The 19,653-nt window shown below is 37.6% G+C and overlaps 1 protein-coding gene across 3 annotated transcripts; it reads right to left on the bottom strand.

Annotated features, from left to right (window-relative positions):
• Window positions 1-797: 797 nt before the first annotated feature.
• RNF8 (ring finger protein 8) lies at window positions 798-17,485 on the bottom strand. 3 transcript variants are annotated; one of them, XM_039347044.1, is made up of 8 exons: window positions 16,624-17,482; window positions 13,924-14,052; window positions 9,945-10,679; window positions 8,607-8,669; window positions 6,794-6,883; window positions 6,378-6,485; window positions 3,639-3,843; window positions 798-2,056 (listed from the first exon to the last, which is right to left on the bottom strand). In XM_039347044.1, exons 1-8 carry the CDS (start codon window positions 16,744-16,746, stop codon window positions 1,848-1,850), a joined length of 1,662 nt encoding a protein of 553 aa, XP_039202978.1. In that variant the 5' UTR covers window positions 16,747-17,482; the 3' UTR covers window positions 798-1,847. The 3 variants fall into 3 exon arrangements, with proteins under 3 accessions (XP_039202978.1, XP_039202979.1, XP_039202980.1); XM_039347045.1 differs by having other exon boundaries at window positions 16,673-16,764; XM_039347046.1 differs by having other exon boundaries at window positions 1,874-2,056; window positions 3,632-3,843; window positions 16,624-17,485.
• Window positions 17,486-19,653: the final 2,168 nt, after the last annotated feature.

The raw sequence follows: 19,653 nt of genomic DNA, 5'->3' as shown, positions 1-19,653 counted from the left end.
CTTTGACATCAGCAGTAGCAACAGCTACTTCTAGGTCACATGATAAAATCCTGAGGTTCTTAAAAACTTCTTTCAACAACTTGTATTCCGCTCTTGGGCTGAACTTGCTGGAACAACCTGGTCTGGGTAAATTGGCAGTTGTTTGAAATCTTGTTTGTAGATCTTCTGTACAGTGGAATGATTAATGCCCAATTGTGGGGGGCAAACTTTGTAAATCTCCTCCCAGAGTCATAGACAATTATTATCTTCTTTCTGAAGGCCTCAGAAATATCTTTTGATATAGGCATGTGTATACCACACACTTCAGTAACTAAGAGCAAAGCAAACTAAATGTCTTAGGTTTGAATAAGACAGGTTCCTCCCAAATCTTCTCTGACAATACTTTAATCATTTGCACCAGATCTGGTGCACCTGAAACTAATTTTAGGTATTTGAGGTGATAAATGTAGGAATATACTTACTTTATTAATATTGTTAAAATTAAGATCAATTATCTATGTTAAAATATGTTGAAAAAGACAAACATTTCAGCGGGGGTGTACTTAACTTTTTTCACATGACTGTAGCTCCACCAGTAAATTCTGGGTTAAGTAGTCTGAACAGGACCTTGTCACATACGGGTTTTGCTGCAGTAATGTATTGATAACTATTAAGGCTTCTTACAATTACTTGTAATGATACTTAACATTTACATTTGCAAAGTCCAGTTATTAAAGTGTAAAATTCCTGTCAAAGCTAGAATAGGTAAACTTAACTGACTGTACAAAAATTCATAAACAGAAATAAAAGATTATTTCTTTTTTATATCTTGCACCTTAATAAATAAATAAAACAATGTCTTCAAGTAATATCAAGTAAAACAAAAGCAGGCATAGTCAATTGCTTGATGGTCTGAATCCAAAGCCTGGAACATGGATGTTGTACACTTATGACCGTGAAATTCTAGAACACTGGTATTGTGTGATCTTCCGTTTATTCAGAAATGCACCTTCTTCACTCTGCTTTTCCAGGTGGTTTTCTTCACTTTAATCTCAAGATAGTTACTTTCCCCTCACATAAAGTTTTGGATTAATTTTATTATATACTGGCAACAGAAATTGAAGAAATCGATTTATATCTTTTTATGAAAAACACAGTACAGTTCCTGCAAACTTTAACAATTATTTTCAACATGTTTTAAAGTTATAACTGAGGCTACCATTCTTATTCTGCTTATGAACCATTAGACATATATATCATAGTATACAATTCAGTTGACCAACAATCATTGTTAAAGTTACTGAGAGAAAATTCAAGCTTGTGATATTCAAGCTTGTGCAATTTTTATTCAAGCTATGAAAACCTTTGAAAAAATCTGCTTCGTAACATACATAAGCATGTATGAAGCACTACTCTTGTAATCAATAAACAGCTATGTTTTGCCAGGTTCATGCATTTGCTCTGGAAGTTATTCCTGCTTTTTTCACTTGAGTGTAGAAAAGAAAACATGAATTTGGAGAAAAATATGTTAGCAGTTTGGTTGATTCAAACAGGAGTTTTTCATTACGCATTCCTTTATGCTGTGAAGCATCTTTCAGATAGGTTTGCATAGCCCTAGTTTTCATAGCAAGAACAGACAAGGTATAATCTCCATGAGTCCAGTGTGACAAATGAGTCATACAACTGAAAAGTTGGACTTTTGGAAGTAAAGATACCCATATATGCAATGAAGAAAGGAACAGGATCCTGCAAAGCTCCTTTAATCCACAATTTAAAATTCCACATCTTCTTTGTTCCAAATACCCTTTTTCCTCACAGAAACTATCCTGAGGAGATTTCAAAAAGCTGCACACATGCAGAGCAGATTTTCATATCACATGGGGACTATCAGAGTCATCCTCAGAATCATCGCTTTCAGAGCTGCTTGTGAAAATGCTACTGAGGGAATGCATAGATGAAAAGCTGCTGCTCTCACTATCTAATGTTGACGTAAGACTACTGCTCTCACTGTCTGAAGAAGAAGCAAGACTACTGCTCTCACTGTCTGATGGTGGGCTTGGTGGAACAACCCGCCTTCCTGAAATTAAACAGACAAATATATGGCAATTAGTTTATACAGTGTTTGTATGACTTAGGCTGATACAGATACCTTAACATACCAAAGTTATCTAATTTAAATAATTTTTTTTCAAATAAATCTCTGTCACAAGATTACATACAAAAATATCTAGTGAAGGCTTGCACAAGGCTATTTCACCATCAACTGTCTTAATGTTGTGGAGATATCAACTGGATAACTTTCATAGTCACAGGCCAATGGTTCTCAACCTTTTCTTCACCAGGGATCCCCTTTAAATACCTTTTGTGGCCACGGACTATTGTCATGGACCCCCAAGACTTAAAATTTAAATCATAACATTTCTTCAAGCCTTCGCAGACCCCTTATGATGACATGGCAGCCCCACAGAGGTCCGCAGACCAGCCGTTGAGAACCATTGGTCATAGGCAGATAAATGTGGAGAAGGAGGTGGGCCCTACCATGATTTCAAGTCAGATATAAACATACGGAGTAGAAGTCTATTAATCTCATGAATAAACTTACTCAGATATGCACAGGTTTCATGTTTCTATGCAGATACATATGGATTTACTCTAATTTCAATATTTTATTACCTACAGTTGATAACATTTTATAACCTAATGAATCTATCAGAATTTATAGTTCTACAGCATTTGTGCTAGTTTTGCTGCCCTAAACTAGTAATGTTTGATCAAGAATTTTTTGAAGTTTTTTTTTAACTGCACAAAGACAAAGTTTGAAAACTCTGCTGTAAATGTAAGGCAAGAAAATTAGAACCATTTTCTTTCATAAAAGTCAACTATTGTCAGATATTTTCAAGCAATATAATATTTATTCTAGCATCTACATCAGGAACCATCTTCAGTAATCTCACAGACAGTGAATGATCTTCAGACACTAGGTTTGGGTTCACTGCCCTACACTGATATGTTAAATTTATTTTGAATACAAAATCTGCAAATTAGTATGCTACCTTAAGAATTGATTCATAATACTTCAACAGTAATTATTGTTACCAACTTCTTAGAATATTTTAGAATGACTTTCCACAAGTGTAAGAAAAAGTCTCATTTTCATATGTATCCTACTTAGTGGCACAACTATTCCAAGGAGAATATTAAGAAGAGGAGAGAGATCAGTTATTACAAAAAGGTGCTTACCCTTATCTCATCACTATATATCAAAAAAGTGGAGCAATATAAAGTGATCACTAAATTTTAGCTGCAAACTACATTCCACAACAGACACTATTTCTTTACTTGCAATGTGATACTTTAATCAGCTGATCCTGAGGACCTGGTTTATTTTGAAGCCCAAGCTTCAAACATCCTGGGAAGCTAGGCAACTTTACAATTTGTCAAATATCTGGCAAATTTGTTGTATTGTTCTCTTTTCAAATTTGAGCTCAACTCAATCCTAAAACTATAGTAGAAATGCAGATAGAGATTTAATTATGAATAAAATAATTAAGTTAAAGAAGTATGTTTAGCTTGGTATTGATACATTTCTAAATTACTTCCTAAAATAAGCAGCTGACAAAAAAGATTCAATTGCTAGGAATGGAAGACCCACCTCTCACCTTTTCTCTCTTGAATAAGGGACAGGCGACGGTACTTTGTCTCATCATCCAAATTTTCCACCATCTTGTCAATACAGTTGTCCAGAACTAGTGACCGAGTCTTGGATAATATTGTCCCTCTACATATTGGACACTCCACCTTACGTTTCATCCATTCATCAATGCAATATGAGCAGAAGCTATGTGCACAATTTAGAGTGACAGCCTATAAAAACAAGAATGAAAGTAAAGTGCCACTTTATAGAAGGTCTTCTTTTGCTCATCACAGTTTATCTTGGGGAAGAATTGTATAAAAGAAAACTGTTAAATATGAACTCAGCACTTTCCAAGGTTATTCTGCCTATTTCCACTGTCCAGAATAACAGATTTTGTTTCATTTCTTACATAGTACTATCTACATTTATATTAGATTTATATTTTGTATAATTAACAAACATTTGGAGAAAAAAAACAAGACTTCAAATAAAAAATATAAAAATATAAAAACAGTATTATATAATATTAAACCAATTCCGGTTTAGTTAATTTACATTCCAATAGAGTCTAGAAGTGGTGGGGGCCTGGATCAGGCACAACAGGCTTTACCTCAGTCCAAGCAAGACTAAGTAGGACTATGTTTTTGGACCTTATGGTTCCAGGGATCTTCCATCTTTGAGTTTGGATGGGTGGCATTGCCCAGACAGATCCATTGGGCAATCTGGAGTCCTCCTGCACTCACGGCTCCTGCTTAAAGAACAGATGATGGCAGCCGTGGCTAGGAAGACATTTGCACTTAGGGTTGCGTGTTAGTTGTTCCTGTTCCTGGACTAGGGGATCCTATTCACAGCCACTCACGCTCTTGCAACCTCTAGATCAGATTATTGCAATTCACTTTACAAGGAGCTGCTCTTGAAGAGTATTTGGATGCTTCAACTTCAATTTCAATTAGTGCAAAATGCAGCAACGTGTGCAGTTCCAGTCATTCAGCCCATGTAATACCACTGCTCCACAAGCTGCACTGGCTTCTGGTGTGCTTCCAGGTACAATTGAAGATGCTGATTGTCACCCTTAAAGCCCCTCATGGCTTCTGTTATGTGTGGAACCATCTCTCCCTAATTGTTTCTACCTGTCCTTCCAGAGCTGGCAGGAAGGGCATACTATTAGGTGGCTGGGCCCCGAAAAAGAGCCTTCTCTGCTGTGACATCTGTCCTCCTCCTTGAGATTAGATTAGCCACATCCTTGTAGATCTTTTGTACGGCCTTGAAAACTTGGCTTTCTGCCCGGGCCTGGGACTTAGGGTGGGTGAAAGCCCATCTCCTGGTTATGTGATGATAAGTTAGATTATGCCTTGCTGCTATGTGTTTTTATTTTTATTTGCTTTTACATTGTGCATTTTACTTTGTTGTTTTAGTTGTTTACGCTGCTTCGAGTCATATAAAAGTGAGATGGATGGCTATATAAATTAAATAAACAAATAGCCATTCCCCTCACAAACATGACTCTGGATGGTTAACAGATTGAAACAATGTATAACCAACAAGGTAAAAACAATAATCAAAAATAAAAAAAACATAATATGGCATCCAAGAAGGCCAATAACCAACCCACCTGGGCTCAGCTAATCTTCTATCTTCATGCCTGGGAAACAGACAGGTCTCAAAAGGGCAACAGCCTCCATTTGAAGACCTCCAGTAAAGCAGAATTCACCACTTAGTTTGGAACCACTTCCAAAGGCTTATCGGATATTACCTGCTAATGTCTAGCTTGAATTTACTTCCTTGGATTGGATGCCACTTGAGGTGGGTCTTCCCTTGAGACCAGTCCTTGGCAGAAGTCATTGGACAGCTCTCATCACTGATATGCTTTTTGTGTGATGCACCTCACACAGGTTAAATCTGAACTGCTGCTATTCTCTTATCCTTCAGACCCCAAAATTATATACTGTATTAATATGTTAAGTTCTAAATCATAAAATGTAAGCATTGGAAAGAACCTTAGAAATCATTTAGTCCACCGTGTTGCCTAGTACACGAACTAGTATATATTTCTGACAGATAACCATTCAGACTCAGTCCCAACCTTTCCAGAAAGGTCTACCACCACCCAAGGGGATTCTTTTTGATGTTCAACCAAAATTTACTCTTTTTAAAACTGAAATCCACTTTTTCTTGTCCTGTTTTCTGGAACAATTCTGCCTCGACAGACAGCTATTATGTCCCACACATTCTTCTCTTTATAAACCAGAACTTGAGGGGGGGGGGAATCCAAAATAATTAATACTGAGGAGAAAACAGATATCTCAGCCAAGTCATTAAAAGCCCAAAAGAACTTATCTAGAAGGATTATACAGGTAAGTATGATTACAAGAGGGGGTAGCATTGGGGACATGGAGATTCAACCATTTATATGCCACCACCTGAAAACACACCCTCACAAATATCTGCGTGTCTAACCTGGAAAAATGGGGCAAAGCAAAGGGAGACATCTCAGAAAAACCTTTATCTATTTCTGATATTCTCATTTTTGCCTAAATTGATTTTTTTCATTGACTGTTGCTAAATAGATTTGATATGCTCCAGTAGTTCTGTTCTACATTTTTAAAATCTTTTTCTATAAGATCTTCTATAGGATCTGGCTTTCCCTACAGGGAAGCTTTAAGGCTTAATCTCCTCTCATAGTTTTCATGAAAATAAGAAGAACAAACCTGTACTTTGCTCCGAAATTTTCTCCTTTAAACAAAACAATAATATTTATTTTTACCTCAATAAAGTGTTCAGAGCAAATTGTACACTGCAGCTCATTCTCCAATACATCATTCATCTGGTTCAGTGCCTCCTCTTTTTGTGCTCTTGCTTTCTCCTTCTCTTCCTATAGCCAAGACAGAACACAAAAGCACTAGGAATGCAATTGCTGAAGCTAGGAAATGGAAAACATGTTTCATAAGATGAAGTACCCTGTACTCAAAATATAAAATTTGCCTATATGATTAAATAGTTAAAATACTTTTTCAATCCACTACCATATTTAAACATAACAAGGAGAAATGAAGGCAGTTCACACTATCAGTGGAAAGGAAGACAGGAGCTTCCTTAAGAAACCATATAGACATTTAAAAGAGGATTTGTAGAATGTCTGCACTATCCATTTTTCCATATGTTCATGGGGTCTATTCATACCTTGGTTTTTTTCAATTCCCTATCCTTGGCTTTAATTATTTCTTCAAAATCTTCCTTATTACGGTTCAGTTCTTCCATCAGAGCCTGATGCTAAAAATTAGAAGCAAACAAAAACGGTATCAGCAGTATGCTGATTCAAATTAAAAACAGTATGCTACATTCAAATTAATATCTCTGAAACTGATTGCCATGGAAATGCAACTCTTCTGAATGTGCTCCATAAAATGTGCAAATATTCATCTATACAAGATTATCAAACTATAAAACACTAAAAAAGTAGAAGCCTATGGTAACGAAGAACTATTAACTTTAAAAATACATACAGAGAGACAAAAAGATGAAAACGGTATTGCAGTGTTGTGCTGCAAACTCCCTTTTGTATATGCATGTAATGTCACAAGACACACACAAAAGGCTAGGTCCTACATCACAGCATTGTTTTCATCATTCTGCCCTCTTTGCCCCCACCCCTGCAGATGCTGCTGTATGGGTATCTATAATGCAAATACACATCTATACATTAAAGAAATAGACTGTATACATTTGATACTTAAGTAAATTGCCTTCAGTACTGTCTCCTCCTGCTGCTGCCTCGTTAGCTTGGACTAAGCCCCTCCACCCTCACAAATCACTTCTGGAACCAATCACCCAAAAGGAGAAAAGGAAGAAGCAGAAAGCAAAGCAAGTGACCATCATTAGAACCATTACTTCTTCTTTAAATATTTTTTCTTTATTTAAAAACTTTTTATTTTAATAACTTAGTACTGTTTTGGCATTAAAAGTACTGAGATATGATGGCTGAAGGATAGTATAAAAAGTTGTTAAAAGATTAATAAATAAAATATAAATTGTGAGCAAGAACAATTTCCTGAAAACGAACTGGAATATTCTAAGTGGCCATACGATATACATTTTGGTAATGTAGTTAGCCATGTCATTGCAATACTTTTTGGCAATTATATTCCTCATAACAAAGAATGTAATATTAGTAGTTGGCTACCTTTATCTCATAGGAGACGCCCACACTATAATGACTCGCATTACACCAAGATACAAAACTAATGTCCTAGCAATTTATCAGTGGTCACATCTCAGTTATCTCTGAATTATATAAACTTCAGGAAAAATATAAACTTGATAGGAAACCAACAGGATGCAATACAGAGATGAGAAAGAAACAAATATAAAATAAAACCAAACAGAATGAATGTTGGACAAGTATCAAGCAGGCTATCAAAACAATGGAAAATTGATAGTTTATTGATAGTCAGACCTAGTAATTACAGTAGTATTAAAATTGTCAACACAGAATTATAGATGTCAGGAACTACTAGCTTCTTTAGTAGGGCAAGATAATTGGTCTGGAGATCAGGAGGATGAAGCAATTACAACTACAGAGCAATTAAACAAGCTGCAGTCCCTCGCTAGAGAAACTCTAAGTGACCGAAGCTTCACAACTGAATTTGTGACAAAACAAAGGTTTTTAACTGTGTTATCAATTTTTGACCAACAAGGTAAGGCCAATAATTATGTGGTGGAGATATATGAATATTTTTATGAAAATAAGGCAAAAAAATTCTTTTAAGAAGGATACAAATAGCATAGGAATGGCAAAGCCAGTTAGATTGGCCCAGGAAAATGATGGAACTGGCCACAAAGAAAGTAAAATCCTGAGTGAACATAGAAGGGATAAACAGAAAATAAAACAGAGCAAAATAAAACTAATTCCATGGAGAAATGAAGAGACTTCTATCAACCTAATAACTAAGCTTTCTGATTTAAGTAATAAAAACATACAAATCTCTTAAATTACCTGTAGGAGAACCTGAGCTAGTTGGTCCTTCAGTCTTTCTTCTCCATGTTCTTTGTTTGCTCTCTGCATAATAACAGAACATGAGTCACGAGCAGAAGAAAAAAAATAAAAATTAATGTCAATTTGCTGGATATCATGTACATTTAGAAAATGCAACAGAAGAAAATTACTGGTTGTGAAAACTGAAATTTTATAATAAAAATAAATCCTGAAAAATTATCGTTATTTTTGTCAGTCAAAGATATATCCTGCTAAACACTATACTGTACTTTTACATGAATTCTTCTACTGCTGAATGTTCAAAATGCTCTTTTTTTCCTCTACTAGGGCTATCTCTCTCTTCCACCCAACAAACAACAAATTTAAAGAAACAGATAAGGCAGTGAAACATCAATGGTTTTTATCATACTAGAAGAAAAAAATTACTTTCAGCTGAAAACACTTGAACCTAATAGCTGCTATTGAATTTTTCTATATTAATATATGTTACCTTTTCCAAAAGTATTTTTAAAGTGTTGTTTATTGAAAACATGCAAGTTAACATATCTTACAAAATATCTTCCCCAAGGAATAACAGGTATAACTACTCTGGAGAACTAGAGCCAGTAATCAGAATGTATATTCCATAAATATTTAGATATTCTTCATCAAATGAAATTAATCTTTTATCTTAAAGGTTCTTTATAATTGAAAACTATATTTTAAACATTTGTTATGCTGTTTTATTTTTGAAAAACACCCCAGGAAACTACATTATTTCCCATACTAGGACACATTAGTCCTTCAAATTCCAATTTTTAAAAATAAACATATTAGGAATTCCCCAGAATCATCACATTGCCCAAGACTGAAATTTGCAAAACCTAGGGAGAGAGGAAACCTTTCACATTTTCAGGTTCTGTGGAGAAAGGAGAGGATGACTGAAATTGTATGACGGTGACTAAAAATCTGAAAAGATATGCCAATATTAAAAAGGCAGACTTTTCCCTCCTCCCTCTGGTCATTCATGTTAGGGATAATCACTTTTTAGGAAGTCAAAGGATGTATTTGCTCTTTCTTTGAATGAAGTGCTGGTACTGCACTACAAAAGGCGGCAGGTTATGCATAACGTAGGCTTAAAAAGTTAAAAATTATATAAGATGTAACTATTTCTTTTTTTAAAAAATTACCTTTTTCCGGTCCACAAATGTTACTTTATTAAAATAATACTGTACCCCCAAATACTGGCATTTTCCAAGTTATACAAGTACATTGCAGTGCCCCCCCTTTAGTTTAGATTCATCCTAAAATCTTGACTATTTTAAAAGATAAACAAAAGCTTATCATGGTTATACCTACCTGTAGTTCCTCACTGAAAGTTTTCTCTAACTGTTCTACTTGCTGCTGCTGCTGCTGCTGCTCAGTACATAATTGTTCTTGCAGTTGTTGTAGCTCCTGCTCCAATACCTGAATCTCTTCTGGAGCAAATTTGGGATTTTGTTTTACAGTCAAGACTGCGATCTGCTTCGCCTGCACTTTGGCTTTGAGCTTGGTCATGTCTTCCAGAGTTTTTATTACTTGTTCCAAATTGTTCCAAGACTGTGCCAGACTTGGGTTTTTTTGGTCCTTAGAGTTGAGAAATACTTGATCCGGTTGAACTGAGTTACAGTAGTTTTTCTTCTTCTCCTTCTTGCTTGGTTTTGATGAGAATAGTACTATGGTTTCCGTGTTTTCCATTGGTGGTTTAGACAGATCAGTACTGCCTTCCTGAGATTTCCCCAAAGAGTCATTATCAGAGGATACTCGATCTCTCTTGGATCTAGAATGGGAAGGCCCTTCGGCTCCAGATGTCTCTGATTCCTCCAAGCTAATTTTACGTTTAGTTCTGTCCTTTACTCTCTCTGTCATCTGGTCATTTTTCAGTGCTAAAAATGGGCTAATCATCTTCCTTTCTTCTTTTATTACTGTATATTCATATTCAGCAGTTTCTTTGTGTTTTAAAGGCACACCCAATTGGATGAAGTCCCCCTCTCGTAAAATATAGGCCCTTGAAGGGTCAATGCGTTCACAGTTCAGCCAGACACCATTTAGACTCTGTAGAAATTTAAAAAAAACCCATATTTTAAAAAAAAGAGCTATGGAGAATTTATGGGGGGGAATAGAGGAAAAAAAATTGAAGAAAAAAATAATGATCCAAACTAAAAGTGATCCAGTGGATAAGTAGATTTAATATGGGTATTAAGGAATTTATTTATTTATTTATTATTTTATTATTTTATGATTTATTTATTAAAGTTATCTATTTAGCCTGGCCTCTAATTAGCTAATAACCAGATGTAAGTCCTATGTAAGAGTTTGTTTTACCAAACTCTTGTACGGGTCTCTGACAATTTGCCACAGCTAACTCACCACGGCCAACTTGGTGAGTTGGCAGCACCAAGTTGGCCGTGGCGAGTTGTCCCATTCCGTACTGTACACCCTTGCTAGAAGCGAAAGTGCCTAAACAGAAATCTGCTACCATGATTAAAATCTCAAAAAAATCTAGCATCAAATTCTGATTATGTAATGCAAGATTTTCTAACAGCTATTGCTTTTGACTTCTTGGGAATCTTAACTATTTGGTCAAGCAAATCATACTGGAACATTCCCACTCCGATGAGTGCGGCTTCAGAGGAATGCAGTTAATACAGTTAATTTACAAATTTGATTCTATACATAGGGTACTTCAAATATGTAGAAGTGACCTGTCTACCATAACATCACAGTTACAGAGATTGCTTTGAAAATACAGTATTTTCTTTTATAACCCTTACAAAGTAACTGAACATTAGCTCCGAGATGGTTAATTTTTTTCTATCAAACTTCTGAAGGACAGTTTCAAAAACAGTTTAGTGCTTACAAATGCCTGTTATATAATATTTGGAGCTGAGCAAAAAGCTACTAGCCAACAAATATTCTAGGCAGTGTGAATGCAGCAAAACATTAATTACTTGGGTTGATTAGTACTTAATGGAAAGCAGAAGCACAGCAAATCAAACTGTAATTGATTAATTTTTTCTAGAGTCACCACATCTACAGTAGATTGGCTGTCAGATTACTTTCATTATCTGGAAAGGACTATAGCTCCTGGCTGTTTTAATGGATGACACAATAATTTTTTTAAAAAAAATTCATTCTGTATTTTATAAATCTTTTAAAAAGATTGTAGAACACCTGTTCTAGATATCAAAGTGCCCAAGCAACTTATAATACAAAATGGTTTACAGGAAAGCTCCACGACCACTTCAACAGAAAGTGCCCAAAATTTACTAGTGAAATCAAAACACTTCATTCCATTGTATGTTTTTATTTTATTGCCTTCAGTATAATGTTTTGTATAATATTCTGTCCAACAATTCATGGGTGATGTTTATTGGTGATGACTTTCAATATTTTCTTTTATATGGTACTGCCACAATGCAAGGATTGGTTGTAAAGTTATTTTGTCATCATTGTCGTAACTGCAAATAGTTGCAAAACAAGGCGGTCACTAAACGAGGGCTACCTGTATCACAATAAACTACATTTCTGATTTACCCTAAATCATGACACAGATTTCAGGCTGCCTCAAAGAACATACAGGGTTTGTTAGTCAGAGAGAAGCCACCTCTTAGAGTCTTTGGAGTGTCTCAGCCTCTAGAAGTGTCTTGAATGCTTTGGAAAAGGGAAGGCTCAAGGGACAGAATTAACTAGCCCCCAGGAAGATCACTAACACAAGCAGACCTGGTATGAGCCAATAAACCTGGGAGGCCTGGGTCTTTCACCCTATGATCCTACAGAATTTCCTGAGAACTAGGAGAAAATCTACGTTCTAGAATAGAATGGTGGATCCTCTTCCTCCCTCATCAATGAACAATTCATATTTCTTTCTGATTGGCCCTTACTTGATGCTTTTTCTGTTTCTCCTATGGCGTTAATTCAGGTAGTTATTTAACATCCACTCACTCAGCATTCACTTGAAGTTATGACAGTGCAGAACAAGGGATACTTAAAACGGATCCTCATAGCTGCAGTCACAGCAGCATTTCCACAGTCACACGGTCATGATTTGGGCACTGGGCAACTGGCCTGCAATTACAACATTGCAGCATCCTCTGGTCTCATGATTGCCATTTGCAACCTTCGTTCCCATTTCCAACAAGCTAAGTCAATGGGGAAGCCAGAAGGTCACAAATACCAGTGACCATCGGATGCTGTAACCATGCAGGATTCACCTAACATCAGCAACTGGGGCTGCTGGAACTGCTATCATAAGTTAGCACAATCATGTGCCATTGTAACTTATAACCAGCATCAAAGTTCTGGTCCCAATTACCATTGCCAAGAGAAAAGTGCCTTTAATGGGAAAATCAGCTCCCTCAGAACCACAGCCCAATTAGAAGTCCCATTTCTTTTTCCCTTAGAGACTCCTCAAAAGCAAGATAAATGCCAAGCAAAAGTAAAGAAAAGTAATCATTAGAAAATATGCTATTGTGATGATCCTGGACATGCAAATGGCTGGCAGAGCACTCAGCCATTTGTGGTATCTGGGGCAAGGCAGAGTCTGAATTGGAAAAGAGAGCTATCTCCTTCTACAGGAACCAACATTTCATCTTTCTATCTCTGCTTTTAGTGTGTGGGGAGAGGGGAAGGTATCCATACCAGAATGTTCAAGCTCTGAGATGGGAAAAACTGCTGAGTTATTCAGATTTATTTAAAGGATTATACTCAATAATACATGACATAAGGTAAGAATTATCTCTTGTGCATTGGAATTTCCCATTTCCCCTGTATTGTTCCCTAAAATCTTTAAGACAACAGGGGTCTTCTGAACAACATGAAACTAATCCTGTGTCAGTTGGGGGATATGATCCAACCAAGCAAAGAAATTAAGTGATAAGGGGCCTTCCATTCACATCAACCTTCAACTATTGTCCATTAAATATCTTCATCAATTCTTCAGGTAAGAAGTGAGCTATGAATAGCCCTTCAGAGGTTAACAGACTGCTGTAGCCACAATCTTTATCATTGACCCTACTAGCTAGAGTTGATTAAATTTGAAAAGCCCTTTTCATCTTGCCAATCCCCAATCCAGATGATAAATTTAAAGTATACTGTAAAACATAATAATCTTGCATTCTGGATAAGATTTTCACAAACAAAGATCCTGAATCTGTTTTATTTATTACAGCAGGCTAGTTTCCAAAAACCACCTACAAAATAAATATATATTTCTTATCATTAAAACTTATGGCTTTTCAAGTCATTTTTTCAAACTGGTTTCCACATTTGCCTCTTTCATGTCTTCTGATTAATTTACCTTGTTGTCCATCACGGTCCACTGGCCACTGGCATTTTGCTTGAAAACACAATGGTTCCGAGAGATCATCAGTGGACAGGATTTTGATGTCAGCTGGTAAGTGACACCACCTCCTCGACCTACAGTTACCTAAAACAAACAAATAGACAAGGTGTGTTTTAAATTGTAATCTAATGAATTATTATAAGCCAGAAGTGGATTTTTTTTTTGCAGCATATGGGATATTTTCATTTCATTTAAAAATACATCACCCCCCCCACAGGTCACAGGGGACATGGCAAGTAATACAATTATATCACCAAAGTGAGCAGAATCAAAATTTTCAGCCCTTTTGCTGAGCACTATTTGTTAAGCGTAAAATATATATTTCTGCCAAAACATTTTTTTTAAAAAAATCACACATTTACAAATTATTTTTCGTTTAATTATAATCATAGTTTAGAAGAACTTAAAAAGTAAGATAATTATATAGATACATAAAAACAAAACCTTAATTTAGCTAAATGAAATGCCAAAAGAGGCATTCTTTATATATTTCTTTATATACTTCTCGGCTGTGGCTCCTGCCCTTTGGAATATCTTATCCTCCTGAGGTGAGATTGGCTCCCACTCTCCTAACTTTTCGTAAGAGCCTTAAAACCCTGGTCTGCCAGATGGCCTGAGGTCCCAATAGGGGAGTTTACATTGGAAATGGTCGACTAATTAAAAGGTAATCCAACCTTACCCCCAACCCCTTATAGCCAGCTCCCTCCTTTTCCATCCTGTGTTAACGATTTTTATTTTGTCTGTTCTGTCATTTTATATCCAATGATTTTAATATTTTTTTTAATATTTATTAAGCTGTAAGCCACCCAGAGGCATTTGAAACAAGATGGGCAGCAAATAAATTTAATAAATAAGTAAATAAATAAATAAAAGACGTATAAAATTATTTTTAGTAAAATAAGCGGGTTTACCCCATTTGAAGCAGTTATTTGCACTCCTTCATAGCCAGTATACAAAAAATGACTATACTGTGATTTGTTGTAGGTGCACGCGTGCACACACACTTCAGTCTCTTATGAATATGAAAGCCTAACTTCCTGGAGAATGTTGAGGAAGGTGGAAGGAAAGAGACTATAGTGATCAGCAGCAAAGTGGATGGATTCAGTTCCAGTGATGATGGGTACACCACTAGAAAACTTGAAGGATCAGATTAGGATCCCATATTCCTATACTTATGCATTAATCTTTCCATATGCTAAATATGAAACCTTTTGGTATCATTTCAAATTGTGATTTTGTCCTGGAAGATACAGGTAGTCCTCAAATATGACCACAATTGAGCTTAAAATTTCCATTGCTAAGCAAGACAATTATTGAGTTTTGCTCCATTTTACAACCTTTTAGCCACCGTTATTAAATAAATCTGGCTGCCCCATTAACTTTGCTTGTCAGAAGGTGCAAAAAGTGATCACATTACCCCGGGGCACAACAACCATCGTAAATAAATCCCATTTGCCAAGCGTCCAAATTTTGATCATGTGACTATGGGGATGTTTTAATGGTCATTGATTGTGAAAAACAGTCATAAGTCACTTTTTTTAGTACCATTGTAACTTCAAACAGTCACTAAATGAATGGTTATAAGTTGAGGACTACCTGTATTAGCAAATCTTCCTATCTTAGTGTAATATGCATGCAAGAAACAACCTCACCATCCCATCTTCTAGGTCAGGGGTATGCTGGCTCAGGAATTCTGGGAGTTGAAGTCCACGAGTCATAAAAGAGCCAAGGTTGCCTATCCCTGTTCTAGGTCATTTATAAAGATACAGGGCAGCACAATTTCCCTTCTAGATGAATACTTTTGTGAACCATTTGTGAACACACTTTGGAGGCAGCTCCTACCATCTGTAAATCCATTGGACGGCAGTACCATCCAGCCCACATTTTATCATCCTGCCCACAAGGACATAATTTGAGTATAGTAACATATTTTCTTGCAAAAAATAAAGGGCAAGCCTAAAAAAAGGAAGGCAAATCTGAAAGAAGTTCATGAGGATAAAAAATACAATTGTTTATATTTAAAACTTTGCTTTACAAGAGAAAATCCAAGCTCAAAACCAGGAAACTGGTTAAATAAATTTAAAAGGCAGCTCTCCAAATAAAAGAGCACAGTCCTTTATAATAAAGCACATACGGTCACTGTAATTATGAAAGACCCCACCAAATGTTTGCTGAAGTCAAGGATACTACATCTGTACCAGTGTTTTTGAAACTTAACAACTTCAAGTTGTGAATTTCAACTTCCATGCATGCTGGCTAGGGAAATTTGGGAGTTGAAGTCCACACATCTTAAAGTTGCCAACTTTCAAAAACACTTTATTTACAGCATCTCAATACTCTACTTCGAACTAATCACTATCATAAAAATATGTGAGTCTGGCACAGGTTTCTTTTTTCCCCCGAGATCCTCACTAGCAGTTCTGGAATGTAATTGGCTTAACGCAGCAACGTGGGTTTTCACGTAGTGATCCTCAATGCAGACCCCTTAATTAAAAAAAAAAAAAAAGCTGGCAGGTTCCTGGGAGGACAGAGCACCCCACGAATGTAATTCCTAAATAGCCACCAGGGGGCGCCGGGGGCTCTTTCTCCCTCTTTCGCCGTCCCTCCCTCGACCCTCAAGCCCTGGTCGAGAGAAAAGGCCCTTAGCGCTCTCACCTCGCTCCCATCCTCCAGCAGCAGCCATTCTTCATTCATGCCGACTCGCCTGAGGCACCAAACTTGTCCCAACCATCCTGAGGGACGAGAAATCCGGTCGTCGCCGCCAAAACACTCCGCCATCTTTCATGGCCCGCGCCACTTACAGGCAGAAGCAATCGCTCGATTTGAGCAGAACGGACATGCTCCTCCTAAGGTCGGGCAAAGAAATCAACGTCTCGCAGCCTTCAGCCGCCCCCCACAAAGATGGTACCCAAAGCGGCAAAAGTAGCAGGCGGGACTAATCGATACCGGAGACAGCCGCGGGCGCTGTTGTTGCGTTTAGCTGATTCGTCAGTTATATCACAAACTCAATTTTGACTTCTGCAGGACTGATTGGACGCTGCGTTTGACGGGGAAAGAGGCATTTCTGCCACAACTGCTGGTTTTGGGGTATAATAACGCTTTGCAAACAATCGCAAACTTTTTTACTTTTATCTTCTCGAGTGGGTTTAAGAATTATTGCCTTTTTATTTACGTTTGTACTGAAGTTAGCAAGTAGAATGTCTGCAAGAAATCGCTTTGTCCTCCAGGCAGGCACCTATGAAAACAGACTCGGAGAAATTCAGCTGGTATGAAAGGAAGTTTATTTAGCCCAAATCACCCCCTTCTAAGGGTACCCAAATTTCTTCAGTGACATATTTTATACTTTCATTATAAGCTGAAGTTCACTTAATAGTTTAACTTAATTTTAACCGATTAAGCACCTATGTTCATTAAATTCAAAAGCACTCAACAAATTAGTTTTTTTGTTTGTTTGGGGGTTTCTTTATTTTAGCTAGCAGAGTACCTCAGTTGAATATTTGACATCAGTTAAACGTGTCTTTGCATAAAAATAATATTTTTGAAATAGATACCTCTTCTTTATTTTGAAATGCTATGCCTATATGGAAAGTTTTATAGGAAACAGAAAAAAACCTTCAAACGTCCTTGAACCGCCAAATAAATTACCCAAACTTAATACATACACCAAAGAAAAACATCTATAAATTCTAATAGAGTTAATTAAATCTGATTTTCCCTGGAACCCCACATTCATGAGAATAAACATCACATGACACAAACACATTCAAATACTACGCTTTCACAAAAGATCACCTTTTCTATAAAAATGTATGATTTCTGTACCCCATTTGAAGCTACCTTTCAGGAACAGATTCCTTGCTCCTAAATATACCAAATCCTTTCCATTCAGGGACACCCCAATTCGGATCAGGCTCCTCAAATTCTTTGCACATCTATCATACTGTAACTAACAGCTGGTAATTTTAAAAGAATCACTTATTTGTGTGAAAGATAATGGGCATGTTCATGCTGTTCTCTAAATCCTGGTTTTTCTCGTCTATATCCTTTCCTGGTGGAATTCGCATTTTGAGAGTTTGGCATATAGGTGAGCGGCTCGCAGCTTCTTTAAAACCGCTCTGACAAGTTTGACGTGTTCTTCTTTTGTTTCGGTAAAGATAAGAATGTCGTCCAAGTAAACAAGGACCCCCTTAAACAGGTGCTCCCTTAGAACGTCATTGATTATTGCATAAAGACTGCAGGGCCCCCTTGTAATCCAAATGGCAAGACTTTGAATTGATAGCACCCCATGGGGCAGTTAAATGCAGTCTTCCATTCGTCCCCTTCCTTGATTCTCACTCGATAGTAAGCTTCCCTTAAGTCTAGTTTAGAAAAAATTTTCCCTTTCGATAGGTGTGACAGCATGTCTTTCATGAGGGGCAGCGGGTATAGGTTGCTTTCACTGATTGTGTTCAGGGCCCTATAATCCACGCATAAACGTAAAGAGCCATCCTTCTTCTCTCTAAAAAGGACCGGGGCAGCCACTTTAGGCTTAGCTGGTTCAATGAAACCTCTCTCCAGGTTTTTTTTTATAAATCTTTCCATTTCCTCCTTCTCCTTTGGGCTCATGGAGTATAATCTGGGCTTCGGGAGTTTTGCCCCAGGCTTGAATTCAATGGTACAGTCTGTGGGTCGGTGGGGGGGAAGCTCATTCGCCCTCTCCTCACTGAAGACTTCAGCAAGGTCCCTATATTCCTCTGGTATTTCTGTTAATCTTTTTTCCTCTCCTATGGATGCTTTTTCTATTCTTGATTCTGGTAGCCTCTCTTGGGGTTTTAAGTCCATAGGGTCCCCCTTCGGGAATTTGATTTCTGTCGTCCTCCAATTTACCCAGGGGTTCCATTTTTTCAACCATTCCATCCCTAGAATCATTGGGCATTCCATACCTGGGGTCACCACAAACGTTAAGTCCTCTTCATGGTTGCCCAGGGAGAGGTGTATTGGCAGAGTGGCTAGGGTAGCTGGCACCCCCCTGCTATGGATCCATCTAGCTGGCCAAATGAGATTGGTTGTTCCAGTCTCCTGGATGGGATGCCCAGATTCCCCACTAGTGTTGGGCTAATGAGGCAGCGGGTGCAGCCAGAGTCTATTAAGGCTTTCACCTTCACAGCTTCGGGCATGGGGGGGATTAATATAGTCACTGTTTTGAAGATGGGTGTGATGCGTCCACTTACCAGGGGTTCGCCTTCCGAGCTGTCATCTGAGGCATCCACCGTCCCTGTGGTGTAGGCTGGAGTTCTTTCCCCTTGGTGAGCAGAGGTGGGGTTTTCTGCAATTTCCATCATTTTCATGGCTGTTTCTTTTGGCTTAGCTGAATACCCTCTGGGTTTGTTGATTGGGGATCTGTCTGGGTTGTGCTGGGGGGCCTTTGAGCGGCATTCTACAGCTCGATGCCCTTCTCTTCCGCACTTGAAACACCCCATCTGCTTCTTGGCTGTATCCGATGATTTCACCGGTTGGTGTGTCAGCTCAGGCGGGGGGCGGCTCCATTGTTTTCCTCGGCGATGCCTCTTCAATATGTCGATCTCTGCTTCCTCTGCCAAGACGTACCATTCCTCAAGTCGATGTGGGTCTCCTCGGGGCAGGCAAGCATCATATAGATCATAGTTTAGTCCGTCTTTGAAACGGCCAAGGAGGATGTCTTCTGGC

This window comes from Crotalus tigris, unplaced genomic scaffold (assembly GCF_016545835.1).
Source record: "Crotalus tigris isolate CLP2741 ecotype Arizona unplaced genomic scaffold, ASM1654583v1 scf7180000018048.2368360, whole genome shotgun sequence".
Lineage (NCBI taxonomy): Eukaryota > Metazoa > Chordata > Lepidosauria > Squamata > Viperidae > Crotalus > Crotalus tigris.
This window is presented reverse-complemented; position numbering and strand designations above follow the sequence as displayed.